We start from the raw sequence: 11,747 nt of genomic DNA, 5'->3' as shown, positions 1-11,747 counted from the left end.
TAAGGTTTAAGAAAAACAGTTTATTTAGCACGGGCAAGCAGCAGGGGTCAAAGGTGAAGGGTCACATGCTAGAAAGGGTTTGGTGTAAGTTATTACTGCTGAATACGGCGGATGGACTGGATCTGAGGGGTCTGGCAGTGAGAGCCAAACTCCCTGAAGTGTTTGTACTCCCCACAGTGACGATCGCACTCCATGATATATTGGTATCCACGATAACCAGGATACTGGTAGCACACAAATCTGTTGAGAAATGACAGACGTGGAAATGCAAATGTTGTGAAATGTTGCAAAGCATATTGTGAAAATCTGAGTAGGGTTATTTTTTGAACTGCTGAGAGAATGAGGAGGGGGAAAAAGGAGGCAAATAAGCAGCTGGGGACACTCACGCTCCAGAATGGATCCTTAGAGAGCCAACTTCATTGTTGCACCAACCCATGGCCTGGAGGGAGGGGTAATCGTCGCTGAGCTCACCCTTACGGCCCAGGAAGTTCTCACGCTCATAGATAGTCATACGACACTCTCTGTGGTTCTGGAGGTGGGGGAGGTAAAAAAAGAATACATTTGAGTAGTTTTTCAGGTCATGCAAGTCTACATTAATGATTTGTCACAGCAGCATTTGCACATAATGCAGGTTTTTCAGTGAAAACAAGCTGAGAGATAACTTACAGCACAGGCAATGGGTCTGAAGGAGGTCAGTCTCTCAATGTGATAGGCATTGCTACCTCCAAAAGCATCACACTGGGGGTACTCTCCCCGCTCCAGGACGAACTGCTGTCCCTGATAGGAGGCATGCTCATAACCCACCCAGCTGGAAGGAAGCATAGAAAAAAAAAGATTATTACATCATCCCAAAAGTTCTTAAATCCGCTTATACGGAGGTTAATAACATCCTGTCATGTTAACTGTATGTCACTTAATGTTGGTTTTCTGCTGCATGTAAGACTGCTCTTTCTATGCGCACATATCTGTTTACTCACGCTCCACTCTCCACCTTGAGGGAGCGAACGGTCTCAAAGCCAAACTCCATCACGTTGCAGCACTCAGAGGTGAACTCATGGCGGCGTCCCTGGAAGCATTCCTCATCGAAGACAATGATCTAATGGGAAAAAGGACATGCAGCTGATGGCTGTATTATCACACACCATCCACTTAAACTTGATGTGTGATGTCTGAAATCACTTCAGCAGCTCGCCTCAAACATATAAAACTATGTTAGCTAAGCTAATCGCTCTGAACTGGGAGATAAACCACTTTTAACAAGGCCTAATGCACAACTGTGTGATATTACAATCCTAATGAAGTTTTTATAGCGTCCTAATGTGGTGTGACTTCATTGGGTACTCTCCCTGATGCTCAACTGTATGAGGCGTTTTACAACAAGCAGCTCGTGGTCCCATCTGAGGGAAAATTCAAAGGTGCTGATGAATAAAGCTGCTCTTCCATCTGCAGACTCACCTTCCAGTGGCCGGAGAACTTGGTGCAATGGTGAGTCATCTTGTCTGGAAGGAAGAAAGAATTTTATCCACGAGTGCTAACAATGAATAGACAGCAGTGACAACAGGGAAGCCACACACTCTGAGAGGTTAGCAGTCATTTTATTCTGATGCAGAAACTAGCCAGAAGCTAACCAGTAAAGACAGATGTGTGAACCAGAAATCCAAAAAGTGAAGAACAGGAGATCGGTTCTATTGTCAGACCTATGAAAAAACAAGTCTGTGTCGCAGGTACAGTGTGTACTTTACACATAATGGGCAGGATACTGGAAGCAGCCTGAATTTGTAATTGCTAGATGGAAAGCACCAATGTCTATTTATAGTTTGGATACCAAACAGAAGAGGGTCACAGAGGCCACAGGCTTCATTTGGCTACTCTAACTTCTTTCTCTCTCTTTCTAGTTTTTCTGCCCATTTCTAAGATTGTTCCATCATCGTCACTGTTCATCTCAGCCACTGGGTGCAGTGATTTCAGCCGTGGAGCCTGGATGGTGTGTGTTTGGAGTGGGAGTAGATATGGATGTGTGAATATGGGGGATGCTATACCCTGGCTGTGGTACCCTGGCTGGCCGTGCTGGATGGCTGTGGCGGCTGGGCGAGGGACAGGAACTCACCTTGCTTGATGCCCTTGGGTTGTCCTGCCGTGAGAGTGAGAGGAGCCACACGCCCCCACCCTTTTAAAGCCTCCCCTGGCAGGGGTCCATGCTGAAAGCCCCGGCTCAGCAGCAGGGAGGGGCTTTTCTTTGTCCCTCCCTGACAAAAGCATCGTTAATCTATGGAGGGCCAGAAGTGCAGACACCACATTATCACTGGGGGCAGTGGACACAGAGACCAGGAATATAAGAAATGAAACATAGAGTGCAAGCTGAGAAAATACTGAGAGCCAACGGCATCAGAGAGGGAAGAGAAAAACGCAGCTGGAAGCTCTTTAACTCTTTATTTCAATTTATGTCTGCAAGTAAAGACCAGTCATTTTCTTAGTTAAATGGTGCTTCATTTTTGCCATTAAATGTGTGAAATTTGCAAATATAATAATGGCCTGTCATACCATTAGAATTTGTTGATGATGTGAGACCAACACACACAGACAGAATGAGCTCTGTGTGCATGCCTGTTCATGTTGGTAACAGCGGTGAAGCGTTGATGGTGACTCAGAGGATGTGTTTTTTTCCACAACATGTTTGAAAATAGTACAACAGAAAGAAAGTTAAGAGAATCGCAAGATCCTTTGACGATTTTATGGACATAAAGACAATAATTCGTTATATCTACTAAAAAAGGTTGGTACCAGAGTTAAAGCACTAATTGCGACGGCTAATTACAATGGCTATGATTGTTTTTTGCAATTTAGTGTCAGAAAATAGGAAGAGTACTAGATGGCTCTGTCTGATATATAGCTTATTTAACCTAAAGCTAAGTCTTAAGGAAAAAGACCTCAAGTTTTTAAAACGGTTATAACAAAGGATTTTTATTTGCAAGATCACTATTTGGAATCTGTTCTCAGTCGCTTTGATGTCACTTTCAGGTGCTCGGGCAGGTAGCAGGCTGGCTACATGAAATAAATTTTTAAAAAAAACAAAACAGAAAAAAAGCAACCTCATGCATGTGTCAAAGCAGATTTTCAGTGCAGATAGTATTCTTATGAAAGCCTCCAATGTGTGCAGTGAGAAATCTAACCAGTACAGATGAAGTCATTCATCCAATTATGGCAAACACTAATACTTACACCAGAATGCTTTCTAACATGAAACACGTCTCCACATCTGAAATCTGATCATTTGAAGTGTTCTAGTAAGAATACGTGGTTGATCACACAGATCATAGCAGCACTCTTTCTTTGTGTGTTTTATTTTTTTGTTATACTCATAATTACAGTAACAAAGCCTACATTTTATCAAATGTTTAACAGTTTAATGAAAAAATAAAAAAAAGCCCTCAATAGTAAAAACAGATTTAACCTGCATGCTGTAGTGTAATGCACTAGATAGGACTTGTGGGCTAGTGAGTGTCTTGTGTGTGTGTGTGTGTGTGTGTGTGTGTGTGTGTGTGTGTGTGTGCTTACATAATCAACCACTTGTAAACAGGAGAGCAGAGGCACTTGTATGGACAGCACAAATTTGTCCTTATTTCCAGTGAGCCTAAAGGAATTTCAGCTTATCTGCAACTTTTAGACATAATTCACTGCCTCAGATCTTCATATACAAGCCTGGCTTAATAAAAGTTAATTTCTCTGAAATCAAAACAGAAATTGTAGTTCAGAGAGACCAAAAGTCTCAATGAAAGTTCAATCATCCATATCCAGCAAATCCCAAAAAGTTGATCCTGTTTATCTGGATGTATCAGTGGGGGAAATGTTTCATCTCTCATCCAAGTGACTTTTTTTCTCCCATCCTTATAAACAGTATCTTTGTATAATAACTGAAACTAGCACCACGGACTAACAATGGGCTGTGAGGTCAGTTACATGATCATTAAGGTTGGGGAAACCTGCAGTCAGCTGAGAATGAAGAAGTCACTTACAAGAGTGACAAAACATTTCTCCCACTGAAAACACTATGTCCAGATGAACAGAATCAACTTTTTGAACAGAGACCAAAATGTTTCCTGCCTGAAAAGAGTCAAATTTCAAAAATATCAAACAGGTTTCCTCATCAGATTTTTTTTTTTTTTTTTTTTACACAACAAGAGAAAAAACTGATCTGATTCATCTTACATTAGAAGGACAATGTTTACTTACCAGTGGACTTGTGCAATCAGCCATGATAATGATGAACCCCTCTGAAAAACAGACTAAATATTTTCTTCTTGAGAAAGCCGGGGAGGGCTCCTGAGACCCCTGGCAGTCATCAGAAAATTGACCAACAAGAATGAAAGAGCCAAGGGCTGGTCAAAATCAATAGGTTCCTTTCATTTGGCAGGACATTTTGTGGCAGTGTCAGAAGATAAAAGTAAGTAAGTAAGTAAGTAAGTAAGTAAAATTTATTTATATAGCACTTTTTAAGACAAGAAGCTGTTACAAAGTGCTTCACATGGGAATGAAGGCATGTCAAACAAACAATATAGCAATATTAAGGAAGTATAAAAGCATATCAAACAAAGCAATAGTACAGTATAAATATAGCATAACACAACATATTACACACGAACATTACCCAAATGCCTGTCTAAACAGATGTGTTTTAGTGACAATGGTCAATGCATTTAAAAGTCCATGTGTGTTTTCTGCCTAAAAGTGTAAAGCAGTGACAACCACTCATCCAATCTTCTTCAGACTTGGCAAGTATCATCATCAAAATTATTATCATCGTAAAATGAAGTCACAGATATAAGCTCTTGCTCTCTTTTATTTCCTTCTAATGATGTCAGCAGCACTAGCATTAGCTATCATTAGTGAGGAACGCTCACACAATGGTTTGTTCTAACTATTAAAGGAACGAATCTCTTTGGTTACAATATTTGCATTAAAGTGTGCTATGCTATGTTGTCAGCTTCACTGGCAAAAGGTACAGGTGTAACACACAGGTACAGATACCTGTTAGTAGTAAGAGACTAATAAAATAGCAGAATTTCACTCACCAAAGCTTCATGGGTGTGCCATAAGACACAGCAAGCCTGAAGTAGTGAAAGTTTCTGCTTTTTGTACCAGACCGTGAACAGGCTTTTTAATGCTCCTTACTTCTGCATTTGAAACTTCTGCATTGTGGATCTATGGAGATGCACTTGCTTTTGGTGCAGTCTTTAATATTATTTTCCCACTTGATGCTAAAATGTTTAAAGTCAGCCCTACCAAGTAGGATCAGATATGTGAGGCTAGATGAAAAGATGTAAAGTCTCCATAATGGGACTGAATCACAGCAATAGTGTATATTCTTTACAGTAAGCACTGCACCACTCTTTTCTTCTGTATGAAAAAAGAGACCACAGTCAAGACAATGTCCGTTTGGTGACATGTTCATTTATTACCCCAAACACATTTATTTCAACTAAACTCCACATACTCAATCCTGCTGTCTGAATACTCACTAATGTCAGTCCCCTGTTGTCTTTATGAGTTACTTTGCTAAAAATGTTGGTGACTTTTCTTTCTTACAAATGAAACCGTGTCTGTGTGGCATTCTGAAATATCAGGAAAAAGTCTGACTAAGATTAAAAATCCCTTTCTCAGGAAAGACCTGACCAAGAGGGCAGCAGAAATTACAACAAATCACAGCATGGAAGTCACCCAGATTACACTGCAGGATTAGTTCACATATCAAACGCAATTTAATCCTCCTTCCATCGTGGAAATGATCTCAGCTGAAGTGATATAATCCACACATAATCCATTCGCCATAATCCCATAATTATTACCACCAACAATGACCTTTATTCAACCTCTGAAGATGACCAGGAGGAATTCTCATGCACAGTTGTGTGGCAGTGCTTTTTTGTCCAGATTACCCACCAGTCAAGAACTACTAAATATTATCCTAGCAAAGTTAAAGGAAGTGAACATGCTGCGTACGCCCTCTTTATCTTAATGTACCGGCTATAATGACAGCCTGGATAAAATGTAAAGCGTAAGGTTGGGGTGAGGCTAGTAAAACCCAAGCTTCTACCCTACTTGGCTCATGCTATTGCATTGATTTACATTTATACTGTTAATTTAACACGATACCACAGAATAACTGAAAAAATGCTGCCTATGCTCTCTTTGACAAACACCTGCTTTACACGGGCACTGGATTCATAATAAAAGTGTAAAATTGTTGTCAAATCCCAAATTTAACAGCAGGTTCTCCACAAAAACATCTAAACATGGACAGTGCAGAGAGAAACTGTGACAAAGAAAGGAAGATGTCTGGACATTCAGAGTGTTACACACGAGAAGCTACAGAAACACCATGCACAGAACAAAAACTCAAGTTCTGCCTCTTTCCTTACCTCCACATAGTGGAGCAATAACAGACTGAAGCTGTAAGAATACATTACATATTGTATATGATGATGATGATGATGATGATGATTGTTACTGTGATATATGATTATTGTGTCCTGTGAACAACAACAAGAATACACTGTCCTGTGTTGAGTAGCACAAATTGTCTTTGGTTTCTGGTACAAGAATTAAAGATTTAATATCTGGCTAAACAAACATGATGCTGATTTTGGAAAATGTCAGATGCCAAACCTGATGTTGATTGGAAAGATGCTTTTGCGATATGAATGTGTTTATCATCTGTTAAGCAGTTGGCTAACACTAGTCAGAACTAGAAGTAGATATCAGTAGTAAGTGTTAGTGTAGTGCCAAAGCATTTAGTGGAACAGCTCTGGTGAACCTGGATCTCAGTGGGAGAAAGAGAATCTCCAGTAACTCAATTAGCTTATAGTTTATTAATGTTCACACAGCAAAATGTCCAAAAAACAAAAACACTTCATTTGAAATGCTGTTTGATTCTTTGTATGGAGAACACATAGAAGATCAACATGAACAAATAGATCACTGCCTTTTTTTGTTTTCTGTCTGTGTCTGTTGTGGTGATTCTCCAAAATCAAGAAATGGCAGTGATTTAAAGTAGAAAGTCTGAGCTAAAGAGTATGTTGTATTTGTGTTTGTGTGCGTGCCTTTTCTGTGTAGGTGACAGAGAGTGTGGATTACCTCTTTGTGTCCTGTGGACCTTTGCATTCCTCAACTCTACATGCGACTACAGCTCACAGGCCTACCAGCCCAACACATAGCAAAGAATGCTGTGTCAGTGGTTTCCTTTGACAGCAAAATGCTTACAGGCAAGCCCGAGGGGCCAGCAGCGTTTCCAGGCTATGCGATGACCTGCTGGCTTTGGTCCAGGCCAACAGTGATGACGAGAGGCTTTCTATTGTGCTGTGAGCCTCTACGTTTGGCCTTTGCCAGAGTATAAAAGCTTGGGTTGAGCGTTGAAGGGACCAGCACGAGCTAGCCTCCCTCATACGGCACTGCAAGCTATACTGACGCAGGTAAGCACACACAGACGCAGACATACAGGCCAGAGCATCCATCATGGTACAGTAGGACACCCACACATCCAGAGCCAGGGCCCACTCCCTGCCCACCACTCCCAGCTTAAACTCCACCGTCCCGGGGAAAGGCCAAAACAACACCCAAATGAACCTCCAACATAAACTTCAGACTTGTGCTACTAGTCCAAAACCCTCCAAACACTTCTGTCTACCAACCCTCTGTCTATGTTGACACCTTGCCTGGGTCACATTTAACCTCACTTCTCCTTCCCTTTCACTTTCTCCTCTGAAACCCTGTCACTTCAATTTACACCTCTATTTCTGTTCATCCCCTTGTCTTCCTCCATCTCTCACCCAGACTCTCCTGAAGCCCCTCACCATGTCTCAGACTGCCAAGTCCGCCTCCAGCCAGGGCACTGATGCCAAGGACAAGGGAGCCCCAGCTCCAGCTGCCTCCAGCAAGGCCACCAAGACCGGCGAGCCTGGCATGGGATCCTTCAGAGTGAGTCACTGCAGAGACAGAATGTGTGCATTTTATTTTTCCTGAAGGGCAAAGAAAGTAGACTGCATGTTGTCCCATGTGTTTTATCTAGCAGGGCAGTTATATGTTTGTTTACTGAAGGTTTGAATTAGACTTTAGAATTTCAGATACTATGGAGGTGAATGATAAAGAACAGCAATGTCTCCATGTAGAAACTTGGTTAAAAGACCAAAAATTGCCACTTTGAATTTAGATACTGATGCGTTGAGCAGTACAGATTTTTTTTTTATCCAAAATGTATTGAGGCTATTCTTTCTGATCTGAGTACCTATATACTTTAGACGATTTTTCTGAAAGCTACCGCCTCACAGGGCTTTAGAAATGTCTCTGAGCTGGAACTAAAATTAAATGACCTCATATACTATAGTCTAGTGAAAAATAATGTATATTTGTAAGCTCATAATCTTTCATGCTGGCATTATTTTACACGTAGCCATGTTAAAAGCGACATGTTTCTAAAGTATAAGGTCATTTTGGAAATGTAAGTTCAATCAGTGCTGAGGAGTTTAAAGGGGAAATTGCTGTTTTAAAAGCTGCCTTTTTTAAATGTTCCATCCAAAAGTGATTCCAAGTCCAAAATTAGTTTAAAACCTTCCATGTGAACTAAAGCTATATTTTCTGAGCCTGTCACTTTAATCTTAAAGGAACTGGTTGTTTAATAAAGAATAAAGTGAAAGAAATGGGAGTAGTGGGTTGTAGTGAGTGGTTGCAATGTCTCCTCTGTGCAGATCATGCTGTTCGACCAGGAGAACTTCCAGGGCAGGATGATCGAGGTCCAGAATGAGTGTATGAACGTGTGTGACCGTGGCATGGATAGAGTGCGTAGTATCATTGTGGAGTGTGGCCCGTAAGTGAATACACACACACACACACTTGATTTAAGCAACTGCCTGCATATGTTCTCTATTCATGTATATGTCACTTTTATCTTTCTTCCAATTCTTCTCCTGTGCCTTCCCCACTTAACCCTTTTGCCCCCATCCCCCCCATCCTGTCCATGGTGTCCCCCGTTCTCCAGCTTTGTTGCCTTTGAGCAGACTAACTTCCGTGGGGAGATGTTCATCCTGGAGAAGGGAGAGTATCCTCGCTGGGATACCTGGAGCAACTCCTACCGCAGCGACTGCCTCATGTCCCTCAGGCCCATCCGAATGGTAAAATGACCTTCATTTGTTTTTCATAAAATGGGAGAACATCGTGATTCTACGTTTTGACTGAGTAACAGTCCAGAGCTAAACTTACAGAAAAGAAAAGCAGCAAATCAGCAAATATGACAAACTGGAAACAGGAAAAAGTTTGACATATATGCTTGAAAAAGTACTGAAAAGGTTAAGTGACTATCAAGACAATTCCTAAAGAAAAAAAATCAACAATATTTTTCGTATGCTGATATTATAGTATATCACATCATCAGCATGACATTAGTAGGCTTTGGCCCCTAGTTTAGCAGGAAATCCATTCATGGATTCCATTAACTGCTCATGGAAACAGTTCAACATTGCCATCCACAGACAATTTCTTACAAAATGCAATGAATGAAAAAGCAGAGAATGCACATGTAATGTATGTTGTATAGAGACTACATTTTATTCTTCCTTTCCTACCTGCAGGACAGCATGGAGCACAAGATCTGCCTGTATGAGCTCTCTGACTTCAAGGGCAACAAGATGGAGATCCAGGAGGACGATGTGCCCACACTCTGGGCGCATGGCTTCTGCGACAGAGTGGGCAGCGTGAGGGTGCCAGGAGGAGCGTGAGTAGACACGTTTAGTACTCTCTCCCAAAACAAAACACAAATGAGCAGAATATCACGAATATCATCAATATGCAGGCCTGTGTTAAGGCCTGTGAACACACTGTGGAAGTAAATTTTGTAGTACATCATATTACCATAGTAAAAAGTACATTTTCCATATATAAAATGGACTGCCAACATGGTTTCAGACACACCTTAGAGGATTATACTACAAATAACAAGTGGGATGATATGTCATTAAAAGGCTTGTCCTTTTGTCTACAGATCTTTTTTTAGCAAGAAAATTTGCTTCATTTTATTATGTCCTCTAAGTCGCCAATACAAATCTGTTCATTAGTATTGCTGACCGAAAGCCTCCAGAACAGCTTCAGTGCCTTTATCATACACCTTAAAAGCCTGTACTCTCTGGATTAGATAAATGCCATCCTGACCAGAACATTCACAAATCTAATTCTTCATTATTGGAGTTGGTAATGCTCCCATAAATCCACTTCAGGGGAACTCAGAATCTCCTAGTTACCACTGCAACCCCTCAAAGGACTTCCAGAACCTTCTGTTAGACAGCTAAAACGTTGTAAAAGAACCCCAGGTTCTCCTAAAAAGGAACTCAGAATCCTTTAAGAGATCCCTGGAAGGAGAACCAGGAACCTCACTGACGACTAACTGAACCTCCTTAACCGAACTCTTCAGGCTCCTAAATGTCCACTTAACCCTTAACTTAAGCATTTCTAGAACTCCCTTATGGACTCATCAGAAAACCTCATTAAGACATGTGGTATCTCCAATGTCCTCCAGACCTCCTAATTCACTTCTGGTGTCTCTCAAGTGATCAGTAGAATCTTTTCACCACAAGAACTTCAACAGTAAACATTAAATGTCTTAGGACTTAGCACTATAACTGTCTTATTCTCTATTATATTATATCCTATATTCTCTATCTTAACCCTATAATGTCATATACCATTTTTTTTTATTTGTGTGGATATCAGCCAATAGTACACTACATGTACATCCTATAATAAACACACAACCATGACCTTTACCCTATCATGTCTCTCTCAGGTGGGTGGGTTACCAGTACCCTGGATACAGAGGCTACCAGTACCTGTTTGAGTGCGGTGACTACAGACACTACAATGACTTCTGCGCCTTCCAGCCCCAGATCCAGTCCATGCGCCGCATCAGGGACATGCAGTTCCACCAGAGAGGATGCTTCACCTTCACCTCCGCCAGCAAGTGAATGACATCTGCTGGCTGCCCGGTGCTGTTGCAGCCATGCAGCCCTCTCAGCTTTTTATCTCTCCAAACAAGCCCTTTCTCCAGTCTCCAGTGCTTTCCTTTATCTCCACATCATCGCTCCATCCCAGAGGAAAGACAGAATGAGAGCAAACACACTGGACAACATTAAGTGACTTTTTATGGTGCTAAAAATAAACATGTTGTGAAAAACCTAACCCTTCCTGCCTAGACTACCTTTATTCATTTTTCAGAAAAATGTTCGGATAATGTTCTGACAGAAATATATGAAGCGTAGGCAATTTTGATATGCTAGATTTAACACTGCAATTCAGGCTCCTATTTTTAGATTTCTTTTATTGGCATGGCTTTTTAAATAAAAAAAAAAAAAAGACTGGACAGTATTCAGTTTATTCTCAAATCTTAAAATACAAGAATAGATATACATGCAGTATTGAAGAAGAAGTGGTAATTGAATTTTACACAAATTAATACCAGCAATATGGATAATTAAAAATAAAGTAACTAGAAGATATTCTTCATAGTAAATAAACCAATGGGTTTGCAAAATAGCTTGCACTGACTTTCAGAGTCAGAATCACCTTTATTGCCATTGCACAGTGTGATAAAAACTATAGCACAACGAAATTGCCTTGTGCATCCTCTAGATCAGCACCCACATTCACACAGATCTATTTACACAAAAGTTTAAATACTTAATTTTTAACAAAATTTAATCCAAGTTATA

The 11,747-nt window shown here is 40.7% G+C and overlaps 2 protein-coding genes across 2 annotated transcripts; one reads left to right on the top strand and one right to left on the bottom strand.

Moving 5' to 3' along the window:
* cryba4 (crystallin, beta A4) lies at positions 1-2,456 on the bottom strand. The gene is made up of 6 exons (XM_003439480.4): positions 2,108-2,456; positions 1,456-1,499; positions 978-1,096; positions 667-808; positions 387-529; positions 1-240 (listed from the first exon to the last, which is right to left on the bottom strand). Exons 2-6 carry the CDS (start codon positions 1,492-1,494, stop codon positions 93-95), a joined length of 591 nt encoding a protein of 196 aa, XP_003439528.1. The 5' UTR covers positions 1,495-1,499; positions 2,108-2,456; the 3' UTR covers positions 1-92.
* A 4,605-nt stretch (positions 2,457-7,061) lies between these two features.
* On the top strand, positions 7,062-11,217 carry crybb1 (crystallin, beta B1). Its single transcript, XM_019360759.2, has 6 exons — positions 7,062-7,466; positions 7,828-7,971; positions 8,739-8,857; positions 9,029-9,161; positions 9,618-9,760; positions 10,826-11,217. Exons 2-6 carry the CDS (start codon positions 7,849-7,851, stop codon positions 11,001-11,003), a joined length of 696 nt encoding a protein of 231 aa, XP_019216304.1. The 5' UTR covers positions 7,062-7,466; positions 7,828-7,848; the 3' UTR covers positions 11,004-11,217.
* Positions 11,218-11,747: the final 530 nt, after the last annotated feature.

This window comes from Oreochromis niloticus, linkage group LG7, assembly GCF_001858045.2.
Source record: "Oreochromis niloticus isolate F11D_XX linkage group LG7, O_niloticus_UMD_NMBU, whole genome shotgun sequence".
Classification (NCBI taxonomy): Eukaryota; Metazoa; Chordata; class Actinopteri; order Cichliformes; family Cichlidae; genus Oreochromis; species Oreochromis niloticus.
This window is presented reverse-complemented; position numbering and strand designations above follow the sequence as displayed.

What these genes read in the sequence shown, in the direction of transcription:
- cryba4 (XM_003439480.4), bottom strand. Translation starts at nt 1,494, where the DNA reads ATGACTCACCATTGCACCAAGTTCTCCGGCCACTGGAAG. An exon ending in AGTTCTCCGGCCACTGGAAG is followed by an intron (nt 1,097 to 1,455) that starts GTGAGTCTGCAG and finishes TTTTCCCATTAG; the next exon opens with ATCATTGTCTTCGATGAGGA. An exon ending in CTAAGGATCCATTCTGGAGC is followed by an intron (nt 241 to 386) that starts GTGAGTGTCCCC and finishes ATTTCTCAACAG; the next exon opens with ATTTGTGTGCTACCAGTATC.
- crybb1 (XM_019360759.2), top strand. Translation starts at nt 7,849, where the DNA reads ATGTCTCAGACTGCCAAGTCCGCCTCCAGCCAGGGCACTGATGCCAAG. An exon ending in CTGGCATGGGATCCTTCAGA is followed by an intron (nt 7,972 to 8,738) that starts GTGAGTCACTGC and finishes TCCTCTGTGCAG; the next exon opens with ATCATGCTGTTCGACCAGGA. An exon ending in GTGAGGGTGCCAGGAGGAGC is followed by an intron (nt 9,761 to 10,825) that starts GTGAGTAGACAC and finishes TGTCTCTCTCAG; the next exon opens with GTGGGTGGGTTACCAGTACC.